Source organism: Lonchura striata, chromosome 2, assembly GCF_046129695.1.
Source record: "Lonchura striata isolate bLonStr1 chromosome 2, bLonStr1.mat, whole genome shotgun sequence".
In the NCBI taxonomy this organism is placed as follows: domain Eukaryota; kingdom Metazoa; phylum Chordata; class Aves; order Passeriformes; family Estrildidae; genus Lonchura; species Lonchura striata.
Window position 1 is genome coordinate 62,271,190 of NC_134604.1, and position 14,313 is coordinate 62,285,502.

At 39.4% G+C, this 14,313-nt stretch overlaps 1 protein-coding gene across 6 annotated transcripts in view; it reads left to right on the forward strand.

Annotated features, from left to right (window-relative positions):
* The window catches only part of FNDC3A (fibronectin type III domain containing 3A), a 111,811-nt gene that overhangs the window by 42,555 nt on the left and 54,943 nt on the right, over positions 1-14,313 (forward strand). The window contains exon 1 of one of the 6 annotated variants that reach the window (XM_021528417.2): positions 13,351-13,381. The exons of the other annotated variants lie outside the window; for them this stretch is intronic. Within the exon in view, the coding sequence (XP_021384092.1) occupies positions 13,375-13,381 (7 nt within the window). The 5' untranslated portion in view covers positions 13,351-13,374. Of the gene's footprint in view, positions 1-13,350; positions 13,382-14,313 lie in introns of those variants that run through there. 6 annotated transcript variants of the gene reach the window in all.

The window sequence follows — 14,313 nt, forward strand, 5'->3', positions numbered from 1 at the left end:
ATACCTGGCACTGCAGTAGTGGTCACATTTATAGACTTAAAAGGTGACATCACGTCTAGAAATATCATATCTTGTTTGTTAAATTACTTGATATCCACATTAGCACTGGGCAAAGTTTAGGAATAAAAGAACATTTATTTAAATACACAGCTCTCTAATAATGGAAAAAATAGCAAAAGAAATAAAATACTATTACCAAGAGTTCTCTCCTAGAGCATATCTAGTCTTCTAGGTAGCTTTATAGCCTGAGTAATGGACCCCTTAAAAGTAAACCCGGATGTGTATTACAGAGACCTAGTGCTTTGATTTTCCTGCTTCCATTAAGGACAGCTTACTCAAGCCAGCCAGAGAAGGTGCTTTGGGTGCTCTTTTTTCTTTCTGTAGCTGAGAAGAAACTAAATTTTCATCCTTGTTTCCATTTATGTGTTTCTCGTTTCTAAATACTGAAATGCTGCATTACAGCATCTGTAAGTTTATTTGGTTTCCTTTTCATTTTTAATGACGATTTGCAGTTTTTCTCCACAGTAGCCTTCTAAAAAGAGATGTAAGGTCTTGTGTATCAGTTAATTAAAAAAAACATCTAAATAATCCCGCAAAACATCCTCACCCTAAATGGTAGATTATTTCAGTTGTCATCAACATTCCTTCTATGTAGAAGACTAAAGATATTATGTAAGACTGAAACTGGATATGGATACTTAGATTAACTTCCTTCTCTACATACTAATTTTAGGATCTCCACTGGAAGCATTTAGAGGGCTTTTATAAAAGGCATTGAGGGAAGCTAAGATAAATCAACTGAAAATATGGGGGCAGAGCAAGCTACAGTGATTTGCAGCTAATTAGTTCTTGGTTAAGGATGTCTGTGCAGAGGGTCAGAGCCAAGTCTATAGGAGTAGCTTAACTCTAAAGCACCTCTTTTCGGGAGTGACCTTCAATATACACAATTTCTTTAAAAATTGAAGTTTTTTTATTTCTAGATATCTGCACTCAAACTAAAAATAATATTAGTCTTGGCCAGCTATGTGGGAGTATGACTGCAGAGGAGACATAATTCCATTTTGTATTGAAACAAGATAATGAGGGAAAGTGGTCATGAAGCGCAAAACATGGTTGTAGCAGCTTGATTTGGAACTGTCTCATTTGAAAATAATTTTAAGTAGGAGCTACTCTTTTTATAGGTTAGATTGATAAACAGGGTGTATGAATGCCCTTGTAAATATTGTTGAAGACTTAACCATTCTACCTTTTACTGGTAGGTTAGCCTAAAAATTAGATTGAGATATAGCAAATACACTTCTAGTAAGTAAAGAAATAATGATGGATTTAAGCCCTCAGTGCAGTGCATGTCGAATGCCCATGTGTTGGCTTTGACATGTAGCAAAAGTTCAGTTTATAAGTCAACTACTATTGGCAGGTAAAACTTGCCTGTAAGCCCTGCTGCTGCAGCTCTTCTAGTACAACTGCTGAACTAAAGCTGGGTTCAGACACATCTCCTTGATTCTGTAGGCACTCTTGCAGTAGGACAGAGGCAGTCTTCTAGAGTCACAACCATCTTTCAAATTTGTTGTGCTAACTCAATGAAAATTTCAAAGTAGTGCAAAACAAGGTCATTCTCCTGACAAGAATAAAACACAGAAATCCAGAGTTCTGTTCTTCAGCTTGGCCTCTCTCTGCTCTGAGAGTGACCATGAGAATTAACCTCGTAATGGAGCCTTCTCTGGGAACTGCCCGACCTTTTCCTCCATTAATTCTGATGACTGACCAGGTCTTTGTGGTCCCAGTCTCACTGAGCCATTAAAGAAGCAAGCAAGGATGACACAAGAAGCTGTTATTGGAAAAATTTACTTTATCATGCTGATTTTCTGCCAGAGCAGCTCACATTACTGTTATGCCTACTTTGTTAGTATTATAAATACTAGACTTCTAAAACATTCTATTCCCAGAACAAATTGAATTTGGTAAAAGTTTGATTTAAAAGTAAACTAGACTTGTTTTCTATTCTTCTGCAGTAGCAAATTAAGGAAAAAAAGGGAATGCATTAATTCATCTCTCTTGTGATGTTGATTGTAGTGTGTCTTAGGAAAAACATTGTTTTCTGCCATTGTTTTCGATATAAAATGTGTTTAAGGGAGTCAATATCTTTATATGGATAAAATGTGTCTAATATTTTTTGCTCTCTCTATTAGAAGAATTATTTCTCATTCTTCTAATAGGTATTTTTTTAACTTTTGTTCTGTCTTATTTCATGCATTCTGAGATGTGAGTTCATAAGGTACTATATTCATTGTAAAGTGTTCAGTCAGGTCCTCCTTTTCCTGTTTGATTTTCCAGTATATTCAGATCAGTTAATCTTCCCTTGTATCTTCTTTAATCTTCTCCTTTATTCCTTTTTTTTTGACTACACTGCAATCTCCCCACTGCAAACTCAGCCTGACTATAGGAAGGTTCTGGAGACATTTTGTTTGAAATATCAGTGCTTCAGCTGCATACTGAAGTCATCTAATTTTAGGTGTCTAAATGTGTGTTTCTATATGTGGCCTTGGATCTAAGCTCCTATTGAAACTAGTGAAGATGTAGTCACTAGGTAGAGTGCACTCAGTGCTTTTCAGCTGACATCAGTTTGCACTCAATAGCTCTCCAGGCTCCACTGTCTGTACCAAGTAGGTCTCCACTTGCTATAATGGGAGTTCAAAGTCCTAACTTGCATGCAGGCATATAATTTTGGATACCTAAACGAGATGTCTCCATTTTGGAGCTAAAGCCTAGCTATTATAAGCTGAAATAAATAAGGCTACATCCTGAAAGTGCCTCATTTAGGTGTGTTGATTCACAGTTGTACCCTCAATGAATGTCTTTGTCCTCAAGCACCTGAACTCTGAGCTCATCCATTTCCATGAGCATCTAACATCACATTTTACAAGGATGGTACTGGTTCTTGGTGGTGCATGTTGGGAATTAATTTACAGCACTAAGTTGCAGCTGGAGAATGCCTCTAAAACTTGGTTTCTGTTACTCTAGTCAGACATGTCTAGCCCCCAAGGCTGTGAAGTATTAACTCAAGCTGCTGAGATTCAGGTGCTGTTATTGCTTTAGTCTGCAATCAGTTCAATGAGTCTTGTATGAAGCATGTTAGGCTTGACAGGTTTGTGTCTGGCAATATTACAGTATTCCCAGGGCACTGCAATCAGTTAATCCGATTTCTTCTGTGACTATGCTGTTGATGGGAGAGAAATAGTGCTATATTACTTGCTTTATGGGGAGAAAAGAAGGGGGGAAAACTGGAAAGAGCTCTTCTTTGAAGAGTTAGTAGAAGTAGTAGTTTAAGTAGAAAGTTTGTCTAATGTAAACAGTTTGAATTAAATAAAAAAAATTAGAGCTATGGGCATTTTACTTAGTATTTTCACTTAATGTACAAACATTTAGCATAACTTAAACTGACAGCTTAAACTTTTTTTATCTTAATTGGATGCAATCCAATTAACTGAAATAATAAAGATTCATGAACATTGCTAACATTAAAGAATGGAAGAAGTTCCTTAATTTAATTATCTGATTATTTAAAAACAAATGGTGTTTTTATTTTGTAGAAACTCAAAAAGTGTTTATAAATGGACTTTGTACTGCGTTTCATGAAAATGGAAAGGCTAGAACTTCGTACATAAAGGACTTTTGCTGGGTCCTCTTTCACAACTATGTACAGTACAAATACAGGCTGGTGTGTCAGCTGTTGGAAAATGCTGTACATTGTTAGATGAGACCTCAGGAGAGTTTCTCATAGTTCCACCCTGTGCAATTAAAGTTGTATTGCTGAAGTCTTGAAGCGTAGTTCTAGCTGTCAAACTATTCAGACTTCTATCACAGAATTACTGTTAGTAGAAAATAGTTTTGAATTGATCTTGGTTTACTCTTGCCCACCTGTAGTCATGGCTGCCTTATCTTGTGCCACTGCCACTGTCAGGCCCTTGGTAGTTGTGATGGGTTGCAGACACACTGGGAAGGAAAACAGCCTTCATAGTTGTGGAGCACCTCTCGTGACCATTGTTTTTCCAGAATTTCTCAAAAGAAAGCTAGTTCCTCATGCATGCTCAGGCTGTCGTGACCATGCCAACAAGCTTAAAAGCTGGCATTGCTCTGCCTCCATGCCTTCTCTGATGCCAAAAGTTGTTGGATACCCAGGAGGTTAGTCTCCCTTTCCTTCATTTTCACCTGTACAAAGCTAATAAGTTGTCTGTCCTTGCAAGAATGTAGTATCTAACTAAATGCTAATACTTTGAATCCAGGGATTTTTTACTCTGTTCTTGGTTTTGCTTTTGGGTTTTTTTGTTTTTTTTTGTAGTAATAGATGAATAAGCAGCACATGGCTTGATAGATGTGGCTGTGCATGTGTTATTATTAGTAAATTAATAGCTATCTTTTTCTGGCTGGCTGTGAAATGACTGAGGTTTTGTCAGCTTGCATGACTTACATGATCATGTCACTCTTAAACTTTATTTAAAATCATGGTAATATAAGTTCCCTTTTTCCTTTTGAAGACATACAGCAATCTGTTTTACATCTAAAGCAGTTTATTATCCAAATGAGGGAAAGGAAGAAGAGACAGAAGATAACCAAGGTCATTACATATAGGCTAGCTGTGCACAAATGTAAAATAGCTCCTGTATAATGTGAATTAAAGACTGGTTACAAGTAAGTTCAGCCACGTACAGCCATTAAGAAAAAGTGTTATCATAAGAGGTTTCAAAGTAAGAAGGGTCAAATTCACTGGAAGTGGATTCAGCTATCCATGCTGCTGTTCTTGGTTCTTTATGCCAGAGAGAAGCTCTTTCTCACACTGCAAAAGGCTTTCCAGTTGTATTAGAACACTCAGTTGTCTAGGGCAGGTGCTCTAGACATCATTCAAAGAGCTTCAGATTTTTTCAAGATTGTATAGCATCCAGTAATTTGTAGATAGGTCTCAGGTTAATGGCACTGGAGCTTCTGTAGAAGCTTATGACACCTTCCTTCCCTCCCTTTTGATTAATCAGCTGTTCAGTGAGGATATGGTTTATCTCCTTTGCTTGATCTCAATTTGTTTTTCCAGTAGCCTATTCCTCAAAAGTTTCATTTATCCTTTTGCTTTGATATATGGGCCGTTTTCATAAATACTGTATATAATGTGTTTCCCTTGGATGATCTGTACAGTTCAGAGGTTGAATGGACAGTGTTAACTCTTTCAGTTTATGTAGCCAAGAGACATCTCAGCAAAGCTCTTAAGCAGCAGGCAGATTTGAAAAATTACATGACACATACTTAAGTTTCTTTTTGTTATGCTTTCCTTTTACTTTGTATTTTGTTTCTTGTTTTGTGATTGGGCAATGATTTTGGATCAGATTCTGTTAGATGTACCAAAAAAAAAAAAAAAGGTACTTTGACTCTTACCTAGATTTAAAATTCAGTACCTGACTTTTTACTCTTACTTTTCAAATGACGGCACATACAATTAAAGCTTGCAGGCAGATCCTTGGGGTGCCTAAAGCCCAAGGTGAGTTTGGGAATTTGAGAAGCTAAACTGAGTTTTTTCTGAAAGATAATTTTTTTCTGAATTGGGGTCAAAAGCAAAGTGACTATCTCCCAGTAAGAGTTTGCCACTGTTGGTGGTGCAGTTTTGGTGAGCATCTGATGGCTATGCAATGCATTAATGAGTGAAAATATTTAGTAAGTTACAAGGGCAGTCTAAACAACTGGAACCAGTTAAAGTTATTCCAACATGAATGAGTTCTAAAAATCACCTGCTAAGAGAGTTGAAAAGTAAGAGTGAGTATCAACAAATATTGATCATAGGTGCAGAGGACTGGCTAGTGTGAGACTAACTTCCAGTCATTTACCTGACTTGTATTAGAAATGGATAAAGGCCACTGTCAAGCATGAGGCTTTTGATTAATTATTGATGGTTTGATCATTTTTTCACTTGTGGCCCATGTGTGTTAGTGCATTTCTACACAGGTTGTAAATCTGACATGATATGTAGTAGTATTTTCAATAAAATATTTGTAAAAGATATGGTTTTATGCTTACTACACCCTTTTAATGCTTATGAAAAGGAAAATTGCATGAACAGGAGGAAAATGTACCCTGGAAATACCCTATCTTTTCTTTTAATTGCAGCTATATACACATCAGAGCTTCCTTGCATCACTTTCCAGCAAAGATATGACACATAGTAGATTGTTATTATGCCCACACAGCTTTCTCTGTTCATCCTCTGTCTGAGCTTTCAAATGCCATACAGAGCACTGATTTGTTCACAATAGCTTTCCAATTGTGCATTATGTTCATAGAATTTCAGTTTGTTGTCTTTTTTTGTTTGTTTGGTTTGGTTTGGGTTTTTTGTTTGGTTTTTTGGGGATTGATTTTTTTTTTTTTTTTTTTTTTTTTTTGTTACTGAGCCTTGTCCTCTCAACTGAAAAACAGATCCATTATTTTTATGGGAAAGAATCTGCTCTCATGTTGGTGACAGTAGTTAAACAGAAGGGTATTGGGTTTGAGTTCTTTTCAGAAGCACATAAATGTACATTGCTGGATCATCTTGTATGGTGGTACTGTGCTGCTGGGTCTAAGCAAATAGTACAGTAAACATTTCTGTGCAGCTTCAGAGAGCTGGGAAAAAGGTCTGAAGTGCTTCAGAACATTCCACAGAGAAAAAGAGGCTTAATGTTGGGTAAGGTTAGATCTATTTAGGATATAGTTTTGGCAGATATGGGGGCCAGTGGGAAGCAGAAAGGACTAGAAAATGCAGGTGTAAAGAATTGCAGATTTGCAGTGGAGTCTTGAGGCCAGATACCTGTGTGTTGCCTGTTCCCTTGAAAGCATAGTGCAGAATGTTTTTCATCACTATTTCCAAAGAACTTCAGCAGACTCAGTATAACCTTTATTTTGTTAAAGGTTCTAAATTTTAATGGAATAGGAAAGTATTGAATGCTAAAGCACGATGCACAGACAGCCTAGGATGTAAATATATTCCTCTTTAATCACTCAGTAATCAATGCACTTGGGTGTCTTTCAGCTAATACGGCATTCTATAAATACTTGGTATTTCAGCAAAGCTTATCATCCAGACAACTATAATGGCACAAGAGATCCATATTCCATAAATGGTAAAAAATCAAGAACATACAGTAGTTGTCCAAAGGAGTGGTTTTTGAATGGTACCCTGAACTGGGTGAAATTCAGTTATATACAATGGAAAGTTGTGTATAATATTAATAAATTATGGATGAGGAGCTCACTTGAAACTTGCTAAGGAGGAGGAAGAAGCAAGCAAGCTATCTATTTGACTCACTAGGTAAATATTATCTCCAGTGTAATGTATCTGTAAAGCTTACTGTGATTGTAAAATGCATCAGGACAGTTGTTGTTAGTATAGCTTGGGATTTTTACAGGATTCTGCTGAGATTTCTGCTGTAATTTGATAACTCATGTTTACAAAAGATGAAATTAAGCTGACTCCAGGTGTTTTGAATAAGAACTGTTAGGATATTCAGGAGAAAATATAAAGTAGAAGAGCTTGATTTGCTTGGCTAAAAATGAGTTTTGGTAGAAAACAAAAGGGATTTTAAAAAAATTAATGCCAGAGCTAGTCTAGAGTCCAGTTGGATATCAAACTGCTGTGAAATACTTCTATATAATTACAAGAAACCTGGCTACATAGGAGAGTGGTGCTCTAGAAGAGCAGTCCAGTGGGGAAGACATATGGATAAAATAACTGCTTTGCTATTGGTCTTTGTGCTTCTACATAGAATCCATTCATAGTAGATCTTGATGTATGATAAAGGGGGAGAGGAATGACATTGCAATTGCAGGTGAATTGTCTTAATTAATGAAGTGGTTTTCAGGCCTTGAGCCCTCATGGTTCAACAACAGAACATTTTCAACTCCTACATCTAGACAATAGTGAAGCAATAAAAAGATTTCTGCACAAAGGGCACATTTACTTTACAGCTATTGAGCAATTTTCTTGTCTCAGCTCCTTCATTGAGGGATATATTGATCCATACATAATGTATAGTAAGGAACTCCACTGTATGCATGTCTTCTTTCTTCTTCAGTTGTTTCATCCCTGGCCCCTTGTTTGGCACAGGTAAATTCCTTACATATTTCTTTCTGGCTCCAGGTTCATTTTGGATGCCAAAGCAGGGGGTGTGTTACTTTCCAAAACATATCTGGTTACGAAGCAAATTGAATTTGAAGAGAAGACTGCAGTGGTATAGGCTTTTCTTTGTTTCTGGTCCCAGCTTACTGCTTTTCCAGATAATTTCTTCCAGGTAATAGACATTTATTAGCACTGCTGAAAGCTTTTCATCAAGAGAAGCCTTTGTCATAGATGCTCTTAAGTATTTGAGCTTACGTACTTCCCATATGTGGTAACTTGCTTGAGATTTGTAGAAAATAATGCCTCATTTAAGTGATCTGTAAAGTGTCCCTTGTGGAGAATCAAGGAGTCTGTCACATAAAACACCAAAAAGATCAAATTTTAAACTTCAAATTCCAAAACAAGTTTAAAACATACCGATTTTAAAGTCTTTATTAGTGGGATTGCAGATCCTAAAAACCACTTTCACATCACTTTGAGCAGTAAAATGTGAGGTTTGCAGTGCAAATTGGCTGATAGTGTTAAGGGATTTGTGCAATAGTAGAAGCATTTCACAGCAGAAGAGGCTGCAGATGTTTGCAGCAAGCATGGCACCTTTCTGTGTTGCTAAGTCTGACTGACAATATCATGTCAGTCAGACAGCTTTTTCTATGTGTGTCCTGATTTAGGGTTAATAAATTTGGGATCAGATTTCTGCAAACTTTTTGGACATGAAGATTCTTGTATGTGGACCTTAAGTCAATAGCAGAACCAGGAATCTTAATCTAAATGTTTAATTATTTATCATGTCAGTTGAAATGATAACAGTGTTCAAGGTCAGTAATTTTTCAGTCAAACTTTTATTTCCACTGTCCTCAGAGCATCTCTATTGTATCTGCATTTATAGGCTTATTACTAGAGAAAAGACAGGAAAAATATGTCTGTGGGAAGAATCGTGATTGCAAGGGGTCATGTTTAAGATGCTTGGATTCTGCCTTAGTTGTAACTTAGATTTAGCTGCAGAAGTCTCAGATGCAGCCCAGGTCACCCACTAAATAATGATTTAATTCTAGCAAGCATGCTGAATCCATTGCTTCTCCTGTTTTGTGTGTGGAATTCCCTACATGCCTCTAATGCTACAAAACATGAGGCTGCAGGGGACAGTCAGGACACAAACATCAAAGGCAGAGACATAGAAACAGTATAAATGATGACTTTCTGTCTCTCTAAAAAGAAAGGCTGCTTGTCTGCTTGGGCTGTGTTAAGTTTTTTCTGAAATGCAAACAGTATCATCAGCAGGAAATTGTTTAAAGCACTTGCCCACAACCAAAAAAAATTGAGTTGTGTGAGTACCACAGAATCTAAATCTATAGTTCCCTGATTCCAGCGTCTCTTAGGCATGAGGCTCTGAGAAATTCTGAGTTGGCATTTTCTTTTATTGTCTTTTGGAGGTGAGTTACTTATTTTTCCCTCTTCAGCTAAATCATGTAGAATGCTGGATTATGGGATTTCTAGAAAGGTGAAATACCCTACATCCTACTAACTTAGTTTTATTATATTCTAGTTAAGAATGATCACTCCCAAACTGGTCCCTTTAAAGAAAGATGTATTTTGTATTTATTTTACATACTAGGAGGATTTTGGCTGTTAATAATAGTAATAATTTTTTTTTTTTTTGTTCTGGTGTGGTTTTATTTTAAGTGGGCAATATTAATCTGCATTGTATTCATTTATATAATTAGATTGAAACCTAGACAACTCAAAGGTTTTCAGATGAAAGTACTTGTTATTAGTAGATTCCAGAGACTCACAGTAATATGTCTTTAGAGAGGTCTGCCTTGGATAGAAATCAAAATCTTAGTTGGACACTGAATTTCTTCTTGACAACCTTTTCAGATGTGACTTTTCCCTATGTTTTCTCACACTGTATATGATGTATTAATCCCAGTTTGCACAAACAGATTTTTTTTGTTGTTGTTGTTTTATATCCATGGACTCTTCTCTCTTGTCCATAATTTTAAAAATTTCTTAGAATCTGGTAAAATTCTTCCAGCATTTATATGAATGCTGTTGGTTTTCTTAATCAATACATTAGATTTGTATAAGTAATATTCAGTAATTCATATTAAAGTAATTATATGTATATTATAGGTGTGTATATATATATATACATAGATATATATGTGTGTGTGTGTGTGTGTGCGCATAATAATTTGGGAAGCAGTAATGTTAAATTTGCACATAGGAAAGGAGACTTCCTCGGGTGCCAGCTGAGACAGCAGAATGTGCCAGATAATTCTGCATTCTAGTTTCAAGCCAATGTAGCCAGGTAAGTAAAAAAAACCAAAACTCATTAGTGTAATAAGTTGAATACCAGGATGATGAAAAGGCTTTTACAAGTAATTATACTATATAATACTATTCTTAGCACAATCAGGCAGGCAGGGGAGGAGGTTGTAGTTAATGCTTGTTTCTTTCCAAGATCTGTCTTTGGATCAACACAGTCTTTTGCAGAAGACTGTCTACACACCAAGAACTGCCAACTGTTGAGACTCACTTGTGCTTTTCACTCTTACCCACAAGCAGCTGTTAGTAGCAGTGCTTAACTTTTTAACTTCCTGATCTGCAGTGCTATATGGGAGGAAAAAAACCAAACCTGATTAGAAGAACACCAATTCTAGTGGTAACAACTGTTAGATTATTAAATTGTAGATTATTCTGAATGTTGTGTATCAAGTGCAACATGATTAAGCAGCATGCACAAATACTAAATTTTTGTCTGAAAAAGCTGCAGATATGTACTGCTCAGCATTAGTGCTAGGACATTGGGTTATCCTTGAAGAAAAAGCTAAGCTATATGTAGTGTCGTTAGATTAGAATGAGAACAGATTATTTTTCCTGCTAAGTATAATAACATTTTTATCAAAGCCTCTCTGTGTGGTATATCACATTTGACTCCCTCTGAAATGCAGCGATTTATGGTTCACCCAATATTTCAATTGGAACTCTGTGAGGGAGCGAACAATTTTTTGACATGACTCTTCCATATAGTTACTAAATCACTGCCCTAAACTGGCAAAATAAACAGAGTAATTTAACAGCCTGGGCTGCACAGTACAAAGTGTGTGTTGTATTTCCACATTAACATCTTTGAATCAATTTTACTTTTTTTTAATAAAGTAGAATTTATCACTGTGGCAAACAGTTGCTTCAGAAAGTAGGTATAAAAAGTCTTATTATTGTAGTATTTCAAACCACTACATTCTTCTGAAAATTCCCAAGTGTAACTTTGTGTTATGAAGTTTGTGCTATTCAAAGGCATGGACTTGCAGTCTTTTTTTAATTACAAAATTGCATCATGGTCATTGTTTAGAAACAAGTGAAATAAAAGTACTTTTAACATTTGAACATAGAAACCATTGTCACTCTTTTCCTTTGAAAGTATATCAGGCCATTATAAGAGAAAACTGATAGCTGCATTAGTGATAAAGTGCTATAGGAACCTGTCATCTCTGCACTTTGCCCACTTTGCCTGAGAAGGGATTTTCTTGTGAATATGTATGTGTGGTTTCATGGGAAAGATCAGGATCTCATTAGGATGTAATCTTTAGAAATACTCTAGTTAGACTTCATAGCTTTCTGCTCTTTTATCCATTATTCCAAAGTCTCTTTAAAAGAAACTGATGCTCCTCCCCCCACTTTTGAAAGGAACTATGATAATGTTTTACCTTCCGTTTTTCCTTTTGTTTGCAAGCCTGCTGAATACTGCTAGGTTTTCTTTTTTTTTTTTTTCTAGTCAGTTAATACATTTCAATTGATGTTGCGGCTTTGTCAGCTGCTGCTCCCCAGCCTTGATGGCAAAAGTAGACAGATGGATGGGGGAAGGGAAGGGATTGTTTTGTCAGGATGAATTTAGAGCATAAGGGATGAGTTAAATTGAGAGCACTGCCAGCTGAAGTCTTCTGATCACCTGTGACCTTCCCAGTTCCCTCTTGTGCTTCTTCTCCAGCTTAGGCCAAACAGTAAGTTCTGTACTTTCTTTCTTCTTATTACTTTTATTGTGTTGCACCTAGTATGCGTAAAGATGTTGAGATTAACTTAAAGTATTAATTTGGAAGTATTTTCCAGGCACGGCTTACAAGACAAATGTAGACCAATTGGTGGTGGTTGTGGTTGCTGGATTTTTTAATTAGTTGTAGCTGTTGGGAACCCAAAATAAAACTTTGAAGGCTTATTCCTTATGTAAAAGACAGTGGTGCAATTGTTTGTGGCATCTGGGACTATTGATTTACTGCTGCCCATCAGTGTTAGAGGGGTGTGCTGCTACGTCAGCTGGCGCTCTATTGTTTCTGCTGCTGTGGCCTTTGTGTTTGATCCTGTCAGTGCTTGCGTCAGTGATGCATATCATCGCCTGTGTGATGTCAAAGTGTGGGTGTTTGGTTATAGAGCCATAGTTAACCTAATGTGCTGCAGTAAATCCTGAATGCTATTTCCTCCTGGGGATAGCAATGATTCATCACCGTTCACATTAGACTAATGCTAAGTATAGCAGTGTTCATGAGCCGCAGTATCCACATAGATTACTATCAAAGTCATTGCAGCTCTCCAAACGCTGGGCCGGAAAGCGTTTGTTTGCAACGAGATCTGTTTGTGCACCCCGTTTCTTGGGTGTAAACTGATTAGCAGGTCAGCTCAAGGAAAATGCTCTGGAAGGACTGGGCCTAAATAATTCTGTAGCACTTAATTATGCTAATTAACGTAGAAGCTTTCAGCTGAATGACTCGGGCCGCGCCAGGCGGTGGCAGCGGGTAAATTGCAGCGCACAGCGGAGCGGGCAGCCCGCGGGACGGCAGAGGCGCTGCCCCTCGGGGCGGGGCGCTGCCCCTCGGGGCGGGGCGCTGCCCCTCGGGGCGGGGCGCTGCCCCTCGGGGCGGGGCGCTGCCCCTCGGGGCGGGGCGCTGCCCCTCGGGGCGGGGCGCTGCCCCTCGGGGCGGGGCGCTGCCCCTCGGGGCGGGGCGCTGCCCCTCGGGGCGGGGCGCTGCCCCTCGGGGCGGGGCGCTGCCCCTCGGGGCGGGGCGCTGCCCCTCGGGGCGGGGCGCTGCCCCTCGGGGCGGGGCGCAGGGCGCGGACAGGCCGCGGGGCGGAGCGGAGCGGAGCGGGCCGGCCGCGCACCTGGGGGAGCCGCCCCGCCCCGCCCCGCCCCGCCCCGCCCCGCGGCGCGCCGGGAGCAGCCGCCCGCCCGGCACGGCCCGGCCCGGCCCGAAATGAGCGGTAAGGACTCCTGCCTGCCCGGTTCGGCCGCCGCGGTGAAACACGACACCTGCGGGCCGGCGGCCTCCGTGGTTGTGCGGCAGTGGCGGATGGGGGAGAGCTGCAATGGCCGGGGAAAAAAAAAAATGTCTGTAGGCCAGGAGCCGGAGCGCTGCCAGGCCCTGTGTCGGTGGTGCTCTCGGAGTGGGGGTGCCGCGGCCCCCGGGCCGTGCGGGGAGCAGGACGCCCGGCTCCCGGAGGCCGTGGGAGCCCGGGCGCTGCAGCGCAGGGCCGGGCGCTGAGCGCCCCGGAAGAGCATTCCCTGCCCCGGCGCTGGGAATCCCGTGTGTGCACCTTCGCTGGGGCTTCTACGAGACACTTAAAATGGAGCGATGCTTCATGGTTCAAATAAAAAGAAATGGTGTGTATGTGCAAGGCGAGCGGTGGCGGTATCCTCAGGTCTTCAGGTGTTACCACATTTAGGTCAGCTTGTCACCATCCTAGCGATGGTGCAGCGCTGGTAATTTTGCTGCATGTTTATGGTGGCTGTAATGAGCATAATGAGGTTTTTATAGTCGGCTCAAATAGGCACGTTGGAGAAGATCATCAGCTATTGCTAGGGCAAGGAGGTATTCCTCCTTGGTGGGATTTTTTTAGGTCAATAATAAATTGAGAGTGTAGTGAAACATCTGTTTCTTGGCTTCAGTTCCGTTAAATCTACCCTTAGTTGACATTTTTCAGTAATAAAGTAAACCAGTTATGTGTTTGTTTCCACTACCACAATGTTTCTTTTCCACTTACTATGTAAGAGAACTTGTGTACCTGAAAATGTATCAAAGATATTAGACCTCCCCTTACCAACAATCAAGTCATCAACATTCATTATACACTGATTTGGATTAAATCAGTTTTATTTATGTGCACTGGAAAATCAGATGTTTCTGTAACATGAA